General features: G+C 42.0%; 1 protein-coding gene across 1 annotated transcript in view; it reads left to right on the top strand.

Moving 5' to 3' along the window:
- The window catches only part of LOC126295344 (pleckstrin homology domain-containing family M member 2), a 260,206-nt gene extending 236,285 nt beyond the window's left edge, over positions 1–23,921 (top strand). The window contains exons 18-19 of the mRNA XM_049987814.1: positions 7,170–7,282; positions 23,832–23,921. Of these exons, the coding sequence (XP_049843771.1) occupies positions 7,170–7,277 (108 nt within the window). The 3' untranslated portion in view covers positions 7,278–7,282; positions 23,832–23,921. The remainder of the gene's footprint in view (positions 1–7,169; positions 7,283–23,831) is intronic.
- The last annotated feature ends 525 nt before the right edge of the window (positions 23,922–24,446 follow it).

Consider the following 24,446-nt stretch of genomic DNA (forward strand, 5'->3'; position numbering starts at 1 on the left):
GTCAGTCAGTGGTTCTCAACCCAGGGGTAATTACCCCCTGAGGGGTAAACTGAAATTTTCTGAGGGGTAAAACCAAACAATTCGATTCTGTTTCCATGAAACAAAATTATTTTCAAAAGATAATTACTGTTGTTGTTGTTGTTGTTGTTGTTGTTGTTGTTGTTGTTGTGGTCTTCAGTCCTGAGACTGGTTTGATGCAGCTCTCCAAGCTACTCTATCTTGTGCAAGCTTCTACATCTCCCAGTACTTAATGCAACCTACATCCTTCTGAATCTGCTTAGTGTATTCATCTCTTGCTCTCCCTCTACAATTTTTGCCCTCCACGCTGCCCTCCAATTTTAAATTGGTAATCCCCTGATGCCTCAGAACATGTCCTACCAACCGGTCCCTTCTTCTAGTCAAGTTGTGCCACAAACTTCTCTCCTCCCCAATCCTATTCAATACCTCCTCATTAGTTACGTGATCTCCCCATCTAATCTTCAGCATTCTTCTGTAGCACCACATTTCGTAAGCTTCTATTCTCTTATTGTCCAAACTATTTATTGTCCACATTTCACTTCCATACATGGCTACACTCCATACAAATACTTTCAGAAATGACTTCCTGACACTTAAATCTATATTCGATGTTAACAAATTTCTCTTCCTCAGAAACACTTTCCTTGCCATTGCCAGTCTACATTTTACATCCTCTCTACGTCGACCATCGTCAGTTATTTTGCTCTCCAAATAGCAAAACTCCTTTACTACTTTAACTGTCTCATTTCCTAATCTAATTCCCTCAGCATCACCCGACTTAATTCTACTACATTCCATTATCCTCGTTTTGCTTTTGTTGATGTTCATCTTATATCCTCCTTTCAAGACACTATCCATTCTGTTCAACTGCTCTTCCAAGTCCTTTGCTGTCTCTGACAGAATTACGATGTCATTGGGGATCCTCAAAGTTTTTATTTCTTCTCCATGGATTTTAATACCTACTCCAATTTTTCTTTCATTTCCTTTACTGCTTGCTCAATATACAGATTGAATAACATCGGGAAGAGACTACAACCCTGTCTCACTCCCTTCCCAACCACTGCTTCCCTTTTCATGCCTCTCGACTCTTATAACTGCCATCTGGTTTCTGTACAAATTGTAAATAGCCTTTCAGTCCCTGTATTTCACTCCTGCCACCTTCAGAATTTTAAAGAGAGTATTTCAGCCAACATTGTCAAAAGCTTTCTCTAAGTCTACAAATGCTAGAAACATAGGATTGCCCTTCATTTATCTTTCTTCTAAGATAAGTCGTAGGGTGAGTATTGTCTCACGTGTTCCAACATTTCTACGGAATCCAAACTGATCTTCCCCGAGGTCAGCTTCTACCACTTTTTCCTTTCGTCTGTAGAGAATTTGCATTAGTATCTTGCAGCTGTGACCTATTAAACTGATAGTTCAATAATTTTCACATCTGACAACACCTGCTTTCTTTGAGATTGGAATTATTATATTCTTCTTGAAGTCTGAGGGTATTTCGCCTGTCTCATACATCTTGCTCACTAAATAGTAGAGTTTTGTTAGGCCTGGTTCTTCCAAGGCTGTCATTAGTTCTTATGAGATGTCGTCTACTCCCGGGGCCTTGTTTCGACTTAGATCTTTCAGTGCTCTGTCAAACTCTTCACGCAGTATCATATAGGTATATAAATTAATAATTCTTCCCACACTGTGTATGGGAATGGAACAAGAGAAAGCCATAACAACTGATAAAGTTGGAAGTACCATCTGCCATGCATTTCACAGTGGTTTGCAGAGGTTGAATGTTGATTTAGAGTATATGTACGTGTGTATATGTAGGTGTAGATGTAAATATAAATACTACACTACTGGCCATTAAAATTGCTACACCACGAAGATGATGTGCTACGGTCACAAAATTTAACCGACAGGAAAAGGATGCTGTGATATCCAAATGATTAGCTTTTCAGAGCATTCACGCAAGGTTGGTGCCGGTGGCAACACCTACAACGTGCTGACATGAGGAAAGTTTTCAACCGATTTTTCGTACACAAACAGCAGTTGACCGACATTGCCTGGTGAAAAGTTGTTGTGATGCGTTGTGTAAGCAGGAGAAATGCATACCATCAAGTTTACGACTTTGATAAAGGTCGGATTGTAGTCTATCGCGATTGCGGTTTATTGTATTGTGACATTGCTGCTCGCATCGGTCGAGATCCAATGACTTTTAGCAGAATATGGAATCAGTGGGTTCAGGAAGGTAATACGGAATGCTGGAATCTTATCTGCACGGCTGTAACGGGTCCCGCCGACACGTCTCGATCCCTGCGTCAACAGATGTGGACATTTGCAAGATGACAACCATTTGCACGAACAGATCGATGACATTTGCAGCAGCACGGACTATCAGCTCAGAGACCGTGGCTGCGGTTACCCTTGACGCTGCATCACAGACAGGAGCGCCTGCGATGGTGTACTTGATGACAAACCTGGGTGCACGAATGGCAAAACGTCATTTTTCAGATGAAACCAGGTTCTAATTAGAGCATCGTGTTTGGCGACATCGTGGTGAACGCACATTGGAAGTATGTATCCGTCATCGCCATACTGGCGTATCGTCCGGCATAATGGTGTGGCGTGCCATCGGCTACACGTCTCGGTCACCTCTTGTTCGCATTGACAGCACTTTGAAAAGTGGACATTACATTTCATATGTGTTACGACCCATGGTTCTACCCTTCATTCGATCCCTGCGAAATCGTACATTCCAGTAGGATAATGCACGACTGCATGTTGCAGGTCCTGTACCGGCCTTTCTGGATACAGAAAATTTTTTCTGCTGCCCTGGCCAGCACATTCTCCAGATCTCTCACCAGTTGAAAACGTCTGGTCAATGGTGGCCGAGCAACTGGCTCGTCACAATACGCGAGTCACTACACTTGATGAACTTTGGTATCGTGTTGAAGCTGCATGGGCAGCTCTTCCTGTACACGCCATCCGAGTTCTGTTTGACTTAATGCCCAGGCGTACGAAGGCTTTTAATACAGCCATAGATGGTTGTTCTGAGTACTGATTTTTCAGGATCTATGCACCCAAACTACGTGCAAATGTAATCACATGTCAGTTCTAGTATAATATATTTGTCCAATGAATACCCATTTATCATCTGCATTTATTCTTGGTGTAGCAATTTTAATGGCCAGTAGTGTATTTACATAAAATGTCTCATTGGCACATACTTGGGTAGTACTCTGAGGTGACAAAAGTCATTGCATACCTCTTCATATCGTGTTGCTCCTCCTTTTTCCTGGCACAGTGCAGCAGCTCGATGTGGCTCAGACAAGATAACCTCACTGGAAGTCCCGTGCAGAATTACTGAGCTGTGCTGCCTCTATAGCTGTCTGTAATTGCGAAAGTATTGCCGGTGCAGGATTTTGTTCACGTATCGGTCCCTCAATAATACCCCGTAAATGATCGACGGAATTTGTAGTTGGCAACCTGGGTGGCCAAATTGTTCACTCGAATTGCCCATAATGTTTTTCTTCTTTAGGGCCGGCAGTGTTATATATGTCTGAAAACTAACACAATAAGTAATCTCTATTTACAACAGTCTGGACACAGTTTTGGCTTAATCACCATTTTCAAATATGTCTAGATTGATGTGATGTCTATTTTGCGTTGTTAGTGGACTGTTTTGTAACTGCAGCTGCTTTATTAGGATCATAAGTAGTGTCGAGATGTTGAAATTAAGTGTTAGTTATGACGTGGCAGTAGTTTGACAGTTCCTCTTACTTATTGTAAGCAGCTATTTGGTGTATGTACTCCAGCAGTCATGTCCAGAAGGTAGGAGACACGGTACTGGCGGAAGTAAAATTGTGAGGATGGGTCGTGAGTTGTGCTCGGGTAGCTCAGTGGTAGAGCACTTGCCCGCAAAAGGTGAAGGTCCCGAGTTCGAGTCTGGGACTAGCACACAGTTTTAATCTGCCAGGAAGTTTCATGTCCAGAATTTTTCAAAGCGTCTGTGAAAAACCGTGGCCCAGTGACACGGCATATTGTCACGGGATTGTGAAGTCCACGAATGGTTGCAAATGGTCTCTGAGCAGCCAAACATAACCATTTCCAGCTTGCACAGTGCCTTGTTGACAATGTGGGTCCATAGGTTTATGGGGTCTGCACCATACTTGAATCTTACCATCAGCTCTTACCAACTGAAACTGGGTCTCACCTGACCAGGCCACAGTTTTCCAGTCATTTAGTGTCCAACTGACAGAGTCACTAACCCAGGGAAGGTGCTACGAAGTCGTGCTGGTAGGAAAGCCACTCGAGTCGGTTGTCTGCTGCTGTACCCCATTAATGCCAGATTTCATTTCACTGTCCTAACGGATACACAAGAGGTGCAATAATAAAGTAATGAGACTGATGTGGAAAAAAAAGTTGCTTACCATTTTAGTCAAGTTTAATGTTGTCTCTTACAAAGTAGATCCCTCCTGATTGCACACAATTTTTGCAGCACTTCTGCCATTGATGGTAACATTTCTGGAACTCATCTTCTGTAATATCCTCCAAGACCCTCAGCACAGATTTTTGGACATCTTATGTTGTTTGAAAATGGTGTCCCTTGACCGCCGTTTTGACTCTCAGAAATAGAAAAAAGTCGCACGGAGCGATATCTGGTGAATAAGGTGGCTGTGGTAGTACTGAAATTTGTTTTGAGGTTAAAAACTGCTGTACTGACAGAGCAGTACGGGATGACGCATTACCGTGATGCAGGATCCAATTATCAGCAATGTTGGCAGGGACTCGAAGAACTCTTTTATGAAGTTCTTCTAAAATTTCTTTGCAGTAATATTGGTTAACTGTTTAACGATCGGATCGTACGAGTTCACACGCACTGGCCAAGTTGACATCTGTCTGTGAGGTTGACGGTCGTCCACTCCGGTCTTCGTCTTCAACATTTGTCCTGCCCACAGTAAACATTTATGCCAACAAAAAACTTGAGCTCTTTATATAACCTTCTCTTCAAAAGCCTTCTGAAGCTTACCGTAAGTTGTCATCGCATTTTCACTCAATTTAACACGAAAAGAAATGGCGTACCATTGCGCAATGTTATGCGGTTCCATTTCCATGACGAGAGACACAAACACACATTAACTTATTACAGTACAACTCACGACTCAGCAGTTGCCATTGATGTGCCGCTTGGACTAGAAGTAGCTTAAAGACCAGGTGAAAGATATTGTGCCTATGCAAGCCGGCAGGGTTGCCACATCTTGCAAAGAAAATCAGTCTCATTACCTTATTGTTGCACATCGTTATGTGCTAAATTGATTTCTGTGATTATTTCAGACAGGCAAAATTGCCTCAGTCAAGAAAATATAATAATTCCAATCCCAAAGAAAGCAGGTGTTGGCAGATGTGAAAAGTACCGAACTATCAGTTTAACAAGTCACAGCTGCAAAATACTAAAGCGAATTCTTTACAGACAAATAGAAAAACTGGTAGAAGCTGACCTCGGGAAGATCAGTTTGGATTCCGTAGAAATGTTGGAACACGTGAGACAATACTCACCCTACGACTTATCTTAGAAGAAAGATTAAGGAAAGGCAAACCTACGTTTCGAGCATTTGTAGACTTAGAGAAAGCTTTTGACAATGTTTAGTGGAATACTCTCTTACAAATTCTGAAGGTGGCAGGGGTAAAATACAGGGCGCGAAAGGCTATTTTCAGTTTGTACAGAAAGCAGATGGCAGTTATAAGAGTCGAGGGACACGAAAGGGAAGCAGTTGTCGGGAAGGGAGTGAGACAGGGTTGTAGTCTCTCCCCGATGTTATTCAATCTGTATATTGAGCAAGCAGTAAAGGAAACGAAAGAAAAGTTCAGAGTAGGTATTAAAATCCGTGGAGAAGAAATGAAAACTTTGAGGTTTGCCGATGACATTGTAATTCTGTCAGAGACAGCAAAGGACTTGGAAGAGCAATTAAACGGAATGGACAGTGTCTTGAAAGGAGGATATAAGATGAACATAATCAAAAGCAAAACATGGATAATGGAATGTAGTCGAATTAAGTCGGGTGATGCTGTGGGAATTAGATTAGGAACTGTGATGCTTAAAGTAGTAAATGAGTTTTGATATTTGGGGAGCAGAATAACTGATGATGGTCGAAGTAGAGAGGGTGTAAAATGTAGACTGGCAATGGCAAGGAAAGTGTTTCTGAAGAAGGGAAATTTGTTAACATCCAGTATTGATTTAAGTGTCAGGAAGTTGTTTGTGAAAGTATTTGTATGGAGTGTAGCCATGTATGGAAGTGAAACATGGATGATAAATAGTTTGGACAAGAAGAGAATAGAAGCTTTCAAAATGTGGAGCTACAGAAGAATGTTGAAGATTAGATGGGTAGAGCACATAACTATTGAGGAAGTATGGAATAGGATTGGGGAGAAGAAGAGTTTGTGGCACAACTAGACTAGAAGAAGGGACCGGTTGGTAGGACATGTTCTGAGGCATCAAGGGATCACCAATATAGCATTGGAGGGCAGCATGGAGGGTAAAAATCGTAGAGGGAGATCAAGAGATGAATACACTAAGCAGATTCAGAAGGATGTAGGTTGGAGTAGGTACTGGGAGATGAAGCAGCTTGCACAGGATAGAGTAGCGTGGAGAGCTGCATCAAACCAGTCTCAGGACTGAAGACCACAACAACAACAACAACAACAACAACAACAACAATCGCACAGTGTCACTCTTCTGTTAGCACTGACAACTCTATGCAAACACCACTGCTCCTGGCCATTAACTGAACGCTGTCGACCACTGCGTTGTCTGTGATGAGAGGTAAGGTGTGAAACTTAGTATTCTCGGCTCACTTTCAGCACTGTGGATCTCAGACTATTGAATTCTCTAACAATTTCCGAAATGGAGTGTCCCACATGCCTGGATAAATTCCCACTGTATGGCCACAATCACATCAGAAAGCTTTTTGCACGAATTACCTGAGTACAAATGACATCTCCACCAATGCACTGCCGTTTTATACCTCATATACACAATATTATTACCACCTGTATACGTGCGTATCTTGTCCCGTTACTTTTGTCACCTCAGTCTATAAGTGAAAAGTGTGTGCATGCACTGTCGTGTGCTAAATGTAACGGGAGACGTGTTTGTGCTCGTGCAGAGAGAGTTCCCGCTGCGCGGCCGGCTGGAGGAGGGCCTGCACCGACGCTGCGTGGAGACGGCCCTGCAACTCGCTGCCGCCTGGGACCAGCTGCTGCCACTCGGCTAGCTGCGGTGAGTACCGTAAATGCTTACCTGTAATTCTCTACACTTTCCTGGCAATCTACTGACATCTCGAGTTGTCGGTTGTTCCGCTGGGTACCGGTAGAGGAAAGGTGCCTACTATGCGATAGTTCCCTAATACGAGGTTGCACTCTGGTGGAGAGTTTCTTAAACACGCGTACTGCGTATCAGATAATGACACAGCAAGTAGGATGCAATAGTTGGGCCGGACACAGTACATAGCGGCTAATACAAAATTTCTCATGTTTGGAGTTTTTGCGACATCGGTGTCAAGACAATATTTCAACTTAAAGGTGAGTGCATATTACTGCACTCTTTTGTTGTTGTTATCTGTAACAGTATTACCTATAATTATTGACAATTAGGTTCATTTTCCAACAAATGTTGTTAACAAGTGCGTGATTCTTTGTGTAAGGTGGCGAAATTCCTAATATGTGATAGTACGGGCATCCAAATACGCGACAGTGTTGTATATTACGATACCTATCGCATATTGAGGGAACATTATTCCCACACAAATAATCTCGATGTGTTAGATAAAGCACGTGAAAACGATGTTCATATTGTATGTTTGCCACCTCACTCAACTCATAAAATGCAGCCACTTGACGTCGGATTTATGGGGCCTTTGAAAACCTACTATGCCCAAGAGATATAAACGTGGTTGGCAAGTAACCCAGGTCGCGTTATCACCCTGTTATTAATAGCCAGGTTATTTTGGGCAGCTCACAACCGAGGAGCAGCAATGGAAGCAACTGTGAATGCCTTCAGAAAAACAGGTCTCATAACATGCAACAGAAACATCTTTAGCGAATATGAATTTTCAATTCATCGCCGTGCTGATGCTCTACAAGAAAGAGAGGCCAAAAATGAAAATGAAACTACTGACGGTGACGGTCAAGCTGTCAGCCCGGCAGACGTCAGACCCCTCACCACCTGGAGACAGTCAAATAAGTCAAACATCGCATTTGTGCTCTGCTGCGTTACTAACTTCAACTCCTTATGTGAAGCAATTGCAAAAATCTAAACAGAAGAAATCGGAGCCTGAAGCTAAGAAAGCAGCCAGAAAGTTATTTGGGGAGAAGAGTCGAAAACCTTCAAATTGTAAACCTACAGCAGAAGAATCGTCTAGTGACTTGGCATACGATGTCCATCTTGATGACAGAGGGGATTCAGACAGCAGTGATGATGATGACGCAGAGTGTCTGTTCTGTAGTGGGCGCCTTCCTGAAGACAAACACAGGGAGAAGTGGGTACAGTGCACGGAATGTTGTCGCTGGGCTCATGAAGAGTGCGGTGTCACAGAAGACAATATTGTTTGCCCCCGATGTTGTAAATATGAACCTAAGATAACAAAAATGAATGAACATATCAAAATTGTATATTCATATTTCATTATTCTGTAATAAAATAATTAAAGCAAAATATTATTACTGTCTCATATTAGGAAACCTTGTTGTCATTTCAACGAAATGCCTTGTTTGTAAAGATTTAATAACTACTCTGAAAGATTGTTTATTATCGCAAATACGATAATTGTATGATAAAATTAAATAATGCAAGATATTATTACCATCAAAAAAAAATAAAATTGCATTTACTTTTATGTCTTTCAAATGGGTTTGCAAAAGTGTGTCTCGTATTAGGCACCTTTCCTCTACTGTCCGTGCACCATATTTTGATGACTCGATTAGTCGCCTCCGATGGGAGAGACTGACGGTCGGGCGTGACGGGTCCAATATTTATACCTACTGTCTTCCCCGTGCACAGTCAGTCCTATGTCCTCCGTCTGTGGTCAGTTCTCAGTACAATTTTCCTGAGATGATCCAATTTTGGTCCAGTACACGTGACAGCAATCCAGCATTTTATTCTCAGCACGGTGCACCTGGTGCTCTTTTTGGAGTCGGTTCCCACCATCTAAATTCTGACGTGTACTCAGTCCGGTCACAGAACTGAACTGGAATGACACGTTCCCTGTGTGTAATATGTAATTTTTGGGATAAAATTTTATGAACGCTGTTATTTTTGACTACTGTTCTGCTATTTTTCAGTCTATCCTTGTAGCAAAACCATCAATTATTGATAAAATTGGACAGTTAAAAAATCTACTCACCAAGCGGCAGCAGAACACATGCGTAAAAGACTGTTGTGATTGGCAAGTTTTCGGAGTGAGGCTCCTTCTTCAGGTAGAAGGGTTGAAGGGTGGAGAAAAAGGACTGAAGAGGTTGAGGAAAAGGGGTAGATTTTGGAAAATTGACACCGAACTGCGGGTCGGGGGAGATTTACCGTAGGGGGTGAGAAGGAAAGACTGATTGAGTCCCCAACAGTCAGTCGTTCCTTCTCATCCCATACGGTAAGTCTCCCTTGACCCGAGGTTCTGGGTGACTTTCCCAAAAATCTACCCCTTTTCCTCGACCTCTCCAGTCCTTTTTCTTCACCATTCTTCTTTCCCCTTCTACCCTTCTGCTTGAAGGAGGAGTCACTGGCTCCAAAAGCTTGCCAATCACAACTGTCTTTTACGTGTGCGTTCTACCACCGCTTGGTGAGTAGATTTTTTATCTATCCAATTTTATCACTTAACGCAAAACCGTATCTTTTCTTAGTATGCAGACTCCATCTCCTCTATAACTTCTTCTGCACTGGAAATTTCAAAATTGGTATGTTGATAGACACACAAATAAACACAAACACACACACTGCTTGTGTCTGTATATGTGCAAATGGATGTGTGTGTGTGCGAGCGCGCGCGCGCGCGCTCGCGAGTGTATACCTGTCCTTTTTTCCCCCTAAGGTAAGTCTTTCCGCTCCCGGGATTGGAATGACACCTTACCCTCTCCCTTAAAACCCACATCCTTTCGTCTTTTCCTCTCCTTCCCTCTTTCCTGATGAAGCAACCGTGGGTTGCAAAAGCTTGAATTTTGTGTGTGTGTTTGTGTTTATTTGTGTGTCTATCAACATACCAATACTTTCGTTTGGTAAGTTACATCATCATAATAGAGGGGAACATTCCATGTGGGAAAAATATATCTAAAAACGAAGATGATGTAACTCCCAAACGAAAGCGCTGGCATGTTGATAGACACACAAACAAACACAAACATACATACAAAATTCAAGCTTTCACAACCAATGGTTGCTTCATCAGGAAAGAGAGAAGGAGAGGGAAAGACGAGAGGATGTGGGTTTCAAGGGAGAGGGTAAGGAATCATTTCAATCCTGGGAGCAGAAAGACTTACCTTAGGGGGGAAAAAGGACAGGTATACACTCACACACACATATCCATCCACACATACACAGACACAAGCAGACATTTGTAAAGGCAAAGAGTTTGGGCAGAGATGTCAGTTGAGGCGGAAGTACAGAGGCAAAGATGTTGTCGAATGACAGGTGAGGTACGAGCGGCGGCAACTTCAAATTAGCGGAGGTTGAGGCATAGTGGGTAACGGGAGGAGAGGAATACTGAAGGGCGAGTTCCCATCTCCAGAGTTCTGATAGGTCGGTGTCAGTGGGAAGTATCCAGATAACCCGGACGGTGTAACACTGTGCCGAGATGTGCTGGCCGTGCACCGAGGCACGTTTAGCCACAGGGTGATCCTTATTACCGACAAACACCGTCTGCCCGTGTCCGTTCATGCGAATGGTTCATTGTGTCTGTCTGCGACTCACCGTCTCCGTCATATGGTGAGTAGCAATCTATCCTTCTCATAATATTGTCATTGTTCCATCTTGGATTTTCCGTTGTATCATTTCTCCAGAAACCTTCATATACTGATTCTTTGTCATTCACAGTCAGGGAAGACATTATAACAGTGGGGACCCCATCGCGAGTTGTGTGCACTGTGACCGCCACACCAGTACTGATAAGAAAAGGAGATTCGGCATTGGTCGTCGAAGTAGAAATCTTTATTTCTGTAGCAGATCGATTTCGATCAGTGCGTGACCATCGTCAGTGCTATTATTAAAGCTGTTTGGGAGTTTTGTCACATTTGTGTGCCAAAACTGGAGAAGACGATTGCAACATTTTTGCAAGGCAGGAGAAAGATAGCTGTGGTAGCTGCTAATTTGGGTGGTTTATTCTGAGCAGTCTCATCCCGGCTCGAAGATATGCTGCACCCTACAGACGTACTCTACGGTGGGATGTGCAGATACTGCAATTTTACTGCTCGTATTTCTGAGTCTGCACACGCCACTGTAGAGTACGTCTGTAGGGCGCAGCATATCTTCGAGCCGGGATGAGACTGCTCAGAATAAACCGCCCAAATTAGCAGCTACCACAGCTATCTTTCTCCTGCCTTGCAAAAATGTTGCAATTGTCTTCTCCAGTTTTCACACACAAATGTGACAAAACTTCCAAACAGCATAGAAGCCTCTAATGACTATTCAGACTAAAAAAAATATTTTCACGGGCTAGTCATCATTCGTCGGTACTATAGACATTGTGCAACACATCATTTAGTCAGTTAATATCTTACACTACAACTCTCAGTTCTTTTTGTTGGTTTGTGCTACTGTAACAGCCCCTTCAGTATACCAGGATCCACTGAGTTGGTAACCAGTGTCAGAGTTCATGAGGTATTCTGCCACATTTCTCTCTGTTGACTCTCTTACAAGATTGTCCCGATACCCTGGGATTTGTGCCAGAACATTCATTTTTTCATAGATCACAGTACAAATTAATTTACAGACAGTGCTTGACGATGGCTGATCCAGTTGCCTGCCTCAGCCATGTCTTACTCGCCTCTTCTTGGCACCTGATGTCCACTCTCCTACTTGTTGGCCACTGTAAAACGGACCATATTCACAAGATATACTGTAAATTTCTGGTTTTTGTAGAATGAGTTCATATTTTGAAGTGTTAACAGAGATAATAGAGATAAAGGTGGCTGAAAACCTCACAAATTAACACTGGGCACAAAATTTGGGTTGTTCTGAAAATTCACCCACATAATTTGACAACCCCGTGTCATCCTCTGTGGGTCAAATTTTATTCTTGTAAAATATAATGTAAAGCTTATAATTATTTATCTATTGTAGGCCAAAAAACTATAACAATTGTGTTTGGTTTGTTTCCATTGGTTGCCTGAAAATTACATTGCTAGACAAACTGTGTTATTATAGACTGGCTTCTGTGCCCTTTTTTACATGCTGTAATCTGTAAAATAGTCACAAACAAAATTCTGTGTGTATTTCTGAGGTACTGTTTTGTGGGTGATGGCTGTGTACATTTTCTGTCCCGTTGCTTATCTCTGGTAGATCTCTCTTTCTCCTGCTATTGAGTACACTGTTGTTTATAAAATTTGATTCACTACCTTACTTCACTTGTGTTTTCCACAAAGCATGATTTGAGTAGACACTTCTGTCTCCATACCCATTGAGGGGTACTATATTGTTGTCACTTGTCACTTGTTCATCATTTGGCCCACACATCAAAACTAGTACCACATTAAACACAAGGCAAATGATGAACGAGTGAGAAGCGACAACAATATAGCACCTCTCAATGAGTATGGATACAGAAGTGTGCTCAAATCATGTCTTGTCACATTTTGTGATAAATACATGTGAAGTAAAGCTGTGAGCAAAATTTTATAAATTAACATTTTGGAAACAGTGTACTCTATAGCAGTAGAAAGAGATATGTTACCAACAAGTAACATACAGAAATGCACAAAGAATTTCCTTCATGACTACTTTGCAGATGACATGATGTCAAAAGTGACAAAAAAATGGCACAAAAACCAATCTATAACAACAGAGATTCACCAGTAATGTACGAGGGTCAATCAATAATTAAAGAGACAAATTGGTCAGGGGAAAAACTGTTAGTAGGGCAAGTTTGGTACCTTTATGGCTTTAAATTGGCATCACTGGGATGAGCCCTGATCAGCTGAAGTATCTACATTGTTTTGTTTATAACCTCAAAAATTCATTTCAAGATGACGAGTCCTCTTGAAACGCCCCCATCAGTTGAACAATGTTCTGTTATTCGTTTTTTTTACTTGCTGAAGGCGAGAAACCAGGAAATATGTATTGTTGAATGTCTAAAGTTTATGGTGAAGGTTGTATGAATCATGCAAATTTTTACAAGTGGGTAGAGCAGTTAAAAAATGGTTGTGACTCAGTGACTGGCAAACACCATTGTGGCCTACGAGTTGCAGTTTCAACTCCCTCGCTAGAATTTCGAACTGATGACATTATTTGTGCTGATCGCCGTGTGACTGTGGAAATGATAGTTGATAATGGTCAAGTTAGTACTGATACAGTTCATAACATTATCTATAACAAGCTGAAGTACCGCAAAATGTGTGCAAGATGGGTCTCAAAGGATTTGATGCTGACGCTAACGTGACGGGCCTTATCCTTGGCCCGAAAGGAGTTGACGCAGCGACACAAGAAACAAGGTTGAGAGTGTGCACAGAGCTAAAGGAATGTTATGAAAGAGAATGTGAGCACTTCCTCAACAAACTTTTAAACTTGTGATGAAACTTGGGCTCACTATTATGAGCCAGAATCAAAAACACAAAGCATGGAGTGGAAGCACACCAACTCGCATGTCAAGAAAAAATTCAAAACCCAAGCATCAGCAGGAAAAGTCATGTTGATGGTGTTTTGAGATACTGAAGGTCCAGTTTTTGTGATTATCTTGAAGAGCAGCGTACAATGAACAGCCAATACTACTCAGATTAGCTTTTAATCATATTGCTCAAATAACCCGTGAAACCATTGACAAAATGGGCTGGGGATGTATTGCCTCATCCCCCTTAGAGACCTAATTTAGCACCTAGTGATTTCCATTTGTTTGGTGCACTGAAGGAGGCATTGCGTGGCAAGAGGTTCCAGGACAACAAGGACGTGAAAAAGTTTGTGTGAAATTCGTTCAAACATCAAGGTAAAGAGCTCTTTGCAGCCAGAATAAAACAGCTTGTAGCCCGTTGGAACAAGTGTATAAATGTTCAAGAGGATTGTGTTGAAATGTAGAAAAAGTGTTGTTTTGTAAAAATAAACGCTTTTATCTCCAGACCAAGTTGCCTCTTTAATTACTGAATTACCCTCATAATTTTCAAGCGAGCAATTGTAACTAACCAAACAGAGCGCACATTTTTAAGCCTACAACAGGTTAATGATTATAGACTTTACATTGTACTTTGCAGAAATAAAATTTGACCCACAGAATATGTCATGGATGTGTCGAAACACGCCTGGGTGAATAAAAATAAGTAAATAGCATTTGCATAAGGTGGATTTACAAAAAGACCCAAACTGTAAATTGCAAACATGAAAAAATGTCAAGGGGGGGGGGGGGGGGGGGCGGCGGCTTCAGACCTTAGTAAGATGATTCACTGGGTATGAACTTAGCAAAACCTGGGATCCTACACTGGATGACTGCAGCAGCATAACTCAACAAAAAGAAGTACTGAGAATGTTGACACAGACAGAACACCAGGTACACCGTACTGAGGATGGAATCTTTTTCTGAGAAGTCCGAATACTGACACCTTCTGCATCCCAAAAGTTTAACCGTAACTTTTCTGGCCAATGGGACAGCCTTTGCTTTCATTGCACCAAATTCATCTGAAGCAGTATTTTTGCTCGATTTCTGGGATGTAAAGATGAATTTGTGAATTGTTGCCAGTGATAACTGAATGCAAAAAGTCCTTTGGACCTTGTTTAAATTGCTCCAAATGCACCATCCATCTTGACAGCCATACCCATTTGTTGTGCACCATAAGCAGTTTTAGCATTCATTGGGCAACACTTTTTGTCACTGTTGTGTAAGATATTAATTACTCTTCCTGTCAACATACTTAGGGCTTGTACTTCTTCCCACACTTTTGTTCAATGATCAGTGACAATCATATCATTGACTTCTTTTTCAGTGACTCCTGTTGGTAGCACATCAAAAACAGATTTCTTACCGTATTTAAATTTGTCAAATCAACGTGTGATTGTCAATATTGATTGTGAAGGGTCATCAAAATGACACTTTAACATAAAGCAGAGAAAAAAGTTACTCACTGAGTGACATGACAATTTTTGAACTCAGTGAAATTCTCATTGCACAAGTTCTTGAAATAACTCTAGTAGCATCTAACAGAGGGCAGCATAGAGGGAACTCCAAATTTTGTTACCAGTGACTTCTAATTTCTGACCTTCATGTTTTAATTTGTGTGAAATTGTGTAGTACTGGTCTTTGAAGGATTAAGAATTAGTGTTTTCTGTAATCACAGCAGTCAGTTTGTTCATTAGTTACACATTGCATGGGTCACTTGCATGATACATCATAATTGTGGAGTCCTTGTCACCAAATGTGGGTCTCGCTCATTCGTCTCGTATAAGGTGCTTAAGGGAGGCTGCGTTCTTGGAAAGCTACACAACAATTCAAGCAAATGACATTAGTAGTTTTATTTCAATAAAGCAGATTGGCAGTACTCAACTTTGGAACTACATCGGTGTTGCAAGTGATGGGCGACGTGCAAACAGTGATATTCTTCACTATAGACAAAGTCCAAACAAGCAGTGGGATGTGGATCACTATTAACTGTTGTTGTGGCACTCTCTGCTAGGCTTTGCTAATACTCTGGGAATACTGTCCACTAATGTCCAGCCGAGGCCAGCAGGAGCGGCACAAATATTCGCTTCTTGCAGAGATCACTCCTGTCGTGGCGCGGGCTATTGGCTGATGTCGCCTCACCGCCTTCTCTGGTCTCGCATTCCTCCTCTCTGTTCCGGCACCTGTGGTTAAGCCAAAACAATAATGAAGTGGAATGAGAGAATTTACAGGTTACTAAAGTAATTCCTATTTAACCGGTCGACTGCCGTGGACGAGTTAACTCGTTATGCTCCGGCACTCCCTAGGTGCCGAGGATGTCTCTGAACGCAGCCTGTCGGTTTTTCTCAAGTGGTATTGACATGTCTTCTGACTCTGTCACTGCTCCAGATGAGTTACTTCGATATCTTGGTGAACAAAAAAGTTACAGGTACTTACCGTACAACATACATGCCTCTCTGTGTGTTATCATTTGCAAAAAAACTTGTTTCAGAATATTGAATTATTTACAAATTATGACAAATGTTTCAATCACACAGTTCCCGATGCACAGGGATGGAAATTGATGTGCCGTGCTTGACCGTCTGCCAGATATAAAAATTTATCTTCTGAGAATGAAATGAGATACTGTTGTGCTTTCAGTATTAAACAAAATTTTGATATGTTATCTACATTTTGTACACAGCAACCTCTGAGCTAAAATCGACCATACAAAAAGTCTATGCAGTGAGTTTTTACCTCTGCAGCTCATTAAAATTCCATGCAGAGTTTTACTTAATTGGATGCAGCACAGTAACTATGATTAATACTTTACTTTCTACATCTACATCTACATCTACATCCGTACTCCGCAAGCCACCTGACGGTGTGTGGCGGAGGGTACCCTGAGTACCTCTATCGGTTCTCCCTTCTATTCCAGTCTCGTATTGTACATGGAAAGAAGGATTGTCGGTATGCTTCTGTGTGGGCTCTAATCTCTCTGCTTTTATCCTCATGGTCTCTTCGCGAGATATACGTAGGAGGGAGCAATATACTGCTTGACTCTTCGGTGAAGGTATGTTCTCGAAACTTTAACAAAAGCCCGTACCGAGCTACTGAGCGTCTCTCCTGCAGAGTCTTCCACTGGAGTTTATCTATCATCTCCGTAACGCTTTCGCAATTACTAAATGATCCTGTAACGAAGCGCGCTGCTCTCCGTTGGATCTTCTCTATCTCTTCTATCAACCCTACCTGGTGCGGATCCCACACTGCTGAGCAGTATTCAAGCATTGGGCGAACAAGCGTACTGTAACCTACTTCCTTTGTTGTCGGATTGCATTTCCTTAGGATTCTTCCAATGAATCTCAGTCTGGCATCTGCTTTACCGACGATCAACTTTATATGATCATTCCATTTTAAATCACTCCTAATGCGTACTCCCAGATAATTTATGGAATTAACTGCTTCCAGTTGCTGACCTGCTATTTTGTAGCTAAATGATAAGGGACCTATCTTTCTATGTATTCGCATCACATTACACTTCGCTACATTGAGATTCAATTGCCATTCCGTGCACCATGCGTCAATTCGCTGCAGATCCTCCTGCATTTCAGTACAATTTTCCATTGTTGCAACCTTTCGATACACCACAGCATCATCTGCAAAAAGCCTCAGTGAACTTCCGATGTCATCCACCAGGTCATTTATGTATATTGTGAATAGCAACGGTCCCATGACACTCCCCTGCGGCACACCCGAAATCACTCTTACTTCGGAAGACTTCTCTCCATTGAGAATAACTTTACTTCACATGTGGCAAGGGCCTTATGAACCATACACCTGCTCTGTGAGCCTCTTCCACTTCTGTCTGTCCAATGCGCTGTTCGTCCAGTTGCTGTTGCTGTTCACCCTAGTTGCCCCCCCCTCCCTCCCCCCCCCCCCCCTCGAATGTTATCCTGCCATCTGATTCTGGGTCTCCCTCTTCTTCTCGTTCCTTCTATTGTTCTGCTGAATGCCATTCTAGGTAGTCTATTCTCTGTCATTCTTGCTATATGGCCTGCCCAATTCAACCTTCTCCTCTTGAGCACTTCGAAGATGGTACGGTGTTTGTACAGCCCTCTTAATTCTTCATTTCTTCTTATTCTCCATTCCATGTTATTTTCATCATATACAGGTCCAAAAATTTTTTTGTACTTTTATTTCGATTACTAACAGTTTTTCTTCATCTTTCTTTCTAAATATTAATGTTTCACATCCATATAACATCACAGGTATAATGGTCGATTGATATAAGCGGATTTTGAAGTTACTGCTAAGTGATCTTTTTCTCAGAATTTTGATGAAACTAAAAAGTGTCTTGTTTGCTGTTGATAAATGGACATCTATTTCTATATCTGTTCTGTCATTATTACTAAAAAGACTTCCTAGGTACTTGAAGTGGTCAACGGTCTTGAAATTGAATCCATCTACAGTCAGAGGCGCATCTTTTCTGGTTTTCCTACTCATGGGCAGGTATTCTGTCTTTTCTTCATTAACATATAATCCTGTTTTCTCAGCAATTTTGTAATAATTTTGTATCATTCTGATTAATTCTCTTTTGGAACTAATTATTAGTGCTACATCATCTGCATAGGCAAGCCTTGCAATGTTCACATCCTGTAGCCGGATCCCTTGTGGACGGTTTTATAAAATTCTCTATCGATCATCTCTAGGACAAGGTTAAATAAAATAGGTGGAATGGCATCCCCTTGTCTCAGTCCAGTGTACACCTTAAAATCTTCAGTTTCTCCTACTGGTGTCTTTATGCGACAAAGTTTCATCTATACACATTTTAACTATTTTGATGGTATTTTAAACTCCTTCATTCTATTTAGGTGTGTTTGTCGGTGTATGCTATCATAGGCTTTTTTAAAATCTACGAATAATATGTGGACATCTACATTGAATTCCCATGCCTTCTCTGTTACTTGTCTTAGGGTGAATAAGTGATCTAATGTGGATCTGTTTCTGCAGAAACCCATTAGTAGTCCCCAATCAGTTCTTCTGTTTCAAGAATGAGATTTTCACTCTGCAGCTGAGTGTGCGCTGATATGAAAGTTCCTGGCAGATTAAAACTGTGTGCCGGACTGAGACTCGAACTCAGGACCTTTGCCTTTCCGGGCAAGTGCTCTACCAACTGAGCTACCGAAGCACTACTCACGCCCCGTCCTCACAGCTTTACTTCTGCCAGTACCTCGTCTCCTACCTCTCCTGCGAACCTTGCAGAACTAGCACTCCTGAAAGAAAGGATATTGCAGAGACATGGCTTAGCCACAGCCTGGGGGATGTTTCCAGAATGAGAGCTTCTGTAAAGTTTGGAAGGTAGGAGATGAGGTACTGGCAGAAGTAAAACTGTGCGGACAGGGCGTGAGTCGTTCTTTGGTAGCTCAGTTGGTAGAGCACTTGACTGCGAAAGGCAATGGTCCCGAGTTTGAGTCTTGGTCTGGCACACATTTTTAATCTGCCAGGAAGTTTCAGTTCTTCTGTTATTGGTCTTAGCCTGTTTAATAGGCAGCTCGATAAGATTTTGGAGGTGACATCCAGTAAGGCAATTCCTCTGTAGTTATCACAAACAAGTGGATCATTCTTCTTAAATATGGGGCACACAATTGCAGTTTTCCAATCTACAGGAATGGTTTCTGTTTCTCATATTGTTTCTATTAACGCCTATATTTCTAATTCCAGTTGTGGGCCTCCATTCTTTAATAAGTCAGTGTATAGCTTGTCCTCGCCATAAGCCTTGTTATTCTTTAATTTCTTTATTGCTTGATGTATTTCATTTACTGGTGGGGTAGTAACTGTATCAGCTGTATCAGTTGTACCAGATTCTTCCAATTTAAAGTAAGAGTGTGGCTCATTGCAGTTGAGAAATTGTGAAAAGTATGTCTTCCATCTTTTTTGTTGGTCAGTATTTTCCCATACTGATCCTTTATAAACTGTTCCCTTTTATGATGAATAACAAAAAGAAATTAAGTCATTTGCCAAGCAAAGATATCAGACTGTATGATCTGCAAAACTCAAATTTATTTTATTTTTTTATTTATTTTTTTACTGTGTAGTTTTCAAATCAGATGATAAGTATTTCGTAGTAGTCTGAACGCCATGTCTCAGCATAGAAGAGAATGTGAGAGTGTGTTTGTAACAGTCAAAGGATTAAATACAGTTGCCTGTTATCCATTTACAGATTAATTCACGTAACAGAGCGGAGTATTTAGTTTTGTTAACAGGAGTAAATCTGTAATGCTTTTGTGCTAAATAAGCAAAAAATTTGTAAATAAAAATTATACTGTGGAATAGGAAGTGTTACCCATTAGGAACTCTTTTGAGCTACCTTTCAGCTTTACGTATATTATGCTGTGCTACTAGGCATTTAATGTCGTTGGGCAAGCAATCAAAAATTTTCATAACGGTGTTAGTCACTCCTTTTTTTTAAATTCAGTTTTAATTAAGGCTAATTCTTGTAGTACAGTGCTTGAAGTTCGTGGCACCCTCCATCGGTAATGCTGGAATTCAATATGGTGTTGGCCCACCCTAAAGACTTCATGACAGCTTCAACTCTTCCAGGCATATGTTCAGTCAGGTGCTGGAAACTTCCTGGCAGATTAAAACTGTGTGCCGGACCGAGACTCGAACTCAGGACTTTTGTCTTTTGGAAGGTAGGAGATGAGATACTGGCAGAAGTAAATCTGTGAGGACGGAGTGTGTGTGACACTTGGGTAGCTCAGTTGGTAGAGCACTTGCCCGCGAAAGGCAAAGGAAAAGGCAAAGGTCCCAAGTTCGAGTTTCGGTCCGGCACACAGTTTTAATCTGCCAGGAAGTTTCATATCAGCGCACACTCTGCTGCAGAGTGAAAATCTCATTCAGGTGCTGGAAGGTTTCTTGGGGAATGGCATTATTCACTGAGTGCTGCACTGAGGAGAGGTATCGATGTCGTGGCATGAAGTTGGCATGAAGTCGGCATTCCAAACCATCCCACATGTGTTTTATAGGATTCAGTCAGGAGTCTGTGCAGGCCAGTCCATTATGGGGTTGTTATTGTCAAGTAATCAATTTGTCACAGGCTGTGCATTATGAACAGATGCTCGATCATGTTGAAAGATGCAATCACCATCCCTGAATTGCTCTTCAACAATGGGAAACAAGATGGTCCTTAAAACATCAATGTAGGCCTGTGCTGTGATAGTGCCATGCAAAACAACAAGGGGTGCAAGCCCCCCTCCATGAAAAACACGACCACACCACAACACCAGTACCTCTGAATTTTACTGTTGGCACTACACTTGCTGGCAGATGACATTCACTGGGCATTCACCATACCCATACCGCGCCATCGGGTCGCCACATTGTTTACCGTGATTCATCACTCCATACAATGTTTTTCCACCGTTCAATCGTCCAATGTTTCTGCTCCTTACACCGAGCGTGAGGCATCGTTCGGCATTTAGTGGCATGAAGTGTGGCTTATGAGCAGCCACTCGACCATGCAATCCCAGTTTCCTCACCTCCCACCTAACTGTCACAGTACTTGCAGTGGATCCTGATCCAGTTTTGAATTCCTGTGTGATAGATGTTTGCCTATTACACATTACAACCCTCTTCAACTGTCGGCGGTCTCTGTCGGTCAACAGACAAGGTCGACCTATACGCTTTTGTGTTGTATGTGTCCCTTCACATTTCCACTTCACCATCACATCGGAAACAGTGGACCTAGGGATGTTTAGGAGTGTGGAAATCTCGCGTACAGATATGTTCGAAGTCCGTGAGTTCCACTGCAGATCTCCCGTTTTGCTCTCTCACGGTGTCTAATGTCTACCGAGGTTGTCGATATGAAGTACCTCGCAGTAGGTGAAAGCAGAATGCACCTAATATGAAAAAATGTCGTTTTTGGGGTATCTGGATACTTTTGATCACATAGTGTATGTAATATGGGTTCAATGGTAAATTTATAATGAAAAAAGTACTGATTTCGTCATTTGGGAAGTCAAGGCAAGAGACTTAAATAACTTTCATATATGATTCAGATCAGACTCCCAATATAATGGTCGATATTGAACTCTTAGTAAGTAATATGCACTCCTTGGGCAGTAATGGATGTTTTGCAGCTGTTATCCGTGCTGGCTACCAAACTGTTGAGGAGTCCTTGGGGGATATTGCCCCACTCTCCTCTCCAGATGGTTTTCAGTTCTTGCACAGTTCAGGTAGGGGTTGTCCATTGAGAAACACATCTGTTTAGGGCATGCCAGGCTTTTTCTATTGGGTTTATGTCCAGGAAGTAGGCAGACCATTCCGTACATTCAGTATTTTACTTCACAGTGTGTCTGACATCTCGACAGTGCTTTGTGGGCAGGCATTATCATCCATAAACAGAAAGTTGTGACCTGCCACCCCCTTAAACTGGTGGACACAATTCAGAATAATCTCCTTGCAATACTGCTGTGCCATAATGTTACCTAGTGCAAAGATATGCAGAGGTGTTCAGCCATTGTGCATAAAGCCTTCACACACAGTAACGCCTAAGCCATACGGATGATGTTTGTGAACACGCTGTGGAATGTAACGTGTTGCCCAGTCTCTCCACACTAACTGTCACCCTGAGTCACTCGCCACACTGAAGCAGGATTTATCAGCGAACGCCTCTCTCAACCACTGTTGTTAACTCCATCCAAAATGCCCCCTACTCCAACAAAGTCCTTTTTGCCGATGGTGTGGTTGAAATCGGATGCATCTAACGGGCTTCCAAGTGTACAAATTGACTCAATTTATTCACTTTGAAATAGTGTTGGTGGAGCGTTTGTACTGGTAGTGGTAACAAGGTCTGCAGTGATCTGCCTAAGAGTGACACGGTTGTTCCTTTACACCTTTAGGGCTACGTATCGATCCTCTTGTGGTGCGGGGTCCGCAGCTCGTGGTCTAGTGGCTAGCGTTGCTGCCTCTGGATCACAGGGTGCCGGGTTTGATTCCTGGGTGGGTTGGGGATTTTCTCTGCCCAGGGATGAGGTATTTGTGTTGTCGTCATCATCATCACCATCATCATCATTCGTAACAATGGCTAGAGTGGATTGTGTAAAAATTGCGGCTTTGTATGGGTACTGATGACTGCACAGTTGAGTGCCCCACAAACCAATCATCATCATCATCATCATCTCTTATGGTATGGTGATCCACCAGTGATCACCGGTATGCTTTCGCAAGCATTTACACCGTCTGTGGACTGTTTTAATTGTGAGATGACACTTTTGGACACACCCATTACCGTGGCCACAGAAGTGACATTTTGACCTGCTTTGAGCCATCCGACTGCTCGTCCACGATTCTCAGCACTCGAATGATGTCTTGCAGACAAGCTGCCGTGCGACACGGAATGTCACACTAATCAGTTCCACAACATTCGTCAAACACTGTATTCCGCGAACTGTTGAATGCGTACAGAGTATTTATGCACAGGTTTCGCAGCAGTTGACATGCCCCACCCTCTGCATTTCCACATACTATCGCTAGTAGAGTGTTCCTGATTGGTCTGTAGCAATTGACAGATGTTCCTTAGCAAGTGTCTAGTTGCTCCGTAGCAATTTTCAAGCAGTGTATTACAATTATAGACATCATTGTCCTGCCCCAACTTTGATGCATTATTTACACTAAGTTTAAGTAACTGCTTAAACAGTGGTCTACGAGATGACCATGGGTGAGCACAACATGTGGTCCCTTACACACTTGTGTGTTATAAGTAGGTTCGGCTATTATCTGGGTTGTATCGGGTATTGATGTGTGTGGGTCGTTTATTAGGATGTGTGTACCAGGAGCAAACATTTCAATTTCAGACCTCTCCTCCAATGCCGTTACAAGATTATTTATATAACTTGATTTTAGCAGTGAACCCAAACATATGCCTTGCAGTACTGCATATTTTCTGTCCCCGCAGTCTGAATTTATTACTGTCAGATTTTTCCTTCAACTAATGTTGTGTATTTGTTACAGGATGAATGCTGGGCATTAGAAGGGTGTCTCTCTGTAATGTGGACAGGTGCGGTGCGGTGCGGAACACACGGTTGACAAGCGGGAGTGTCTGCCAAAAACTGGGCCTCAGCCACTCCCCAGCTCTTCTGATCGCATTCCTAACCTTTTTCGCTACAGTTCCTGAGATTTGCCTCTTCTCTTCTGACCACGTATCAGTAGTGCTATGCCAGTTAGCAGGAAAACAACTCTGCAGCCAACAAAATCGGTAATCCTAAAAGGAAAAGGGTATACTACAATACTAGCAAGAGCCTTATCTGTGACGTCTTGTCTTCTGCTCTGTATATAAGATATCTCAAAATCTGCTGTTTCTTTCTCTCATGTTAAAATTCTTATTTAGACACTCTGTGCTCGTTTCCTACTGTTATCCTATTATCATTGTTAGTAACTATATGCATGAATTAACTAGAATTAATCGTGTATGTAAAATTCATCAAAAGTACTGTACATAATTGTTACGAGCCATTCTCAAAGCAGTGCAAACCAGAGTCCGTGCTACTGACTGGACTAAAATATGTATGTCCCATCAGTCTGAGCTTCTCGAACCAGAGTCTACTTTTACAGGGGTCCAATACATTT

This window comes from Schistocerca gregaria, chromosome 11 (assembly GCF_023897955.1).
Source record: "Schistocerca gregaria isolate iqSchGreg1 chromosome 11, iqSchGreg1.2, whole genome shotgun sequence".
In the NCBI taxonomy this organism is placed as follows: domain Eukaryota; kingdom Metazoa; phylum Arthropoda; class Insecta; order Orthoptera; family Acrididae; genus Schistocerca; species Schistocerca gregaria.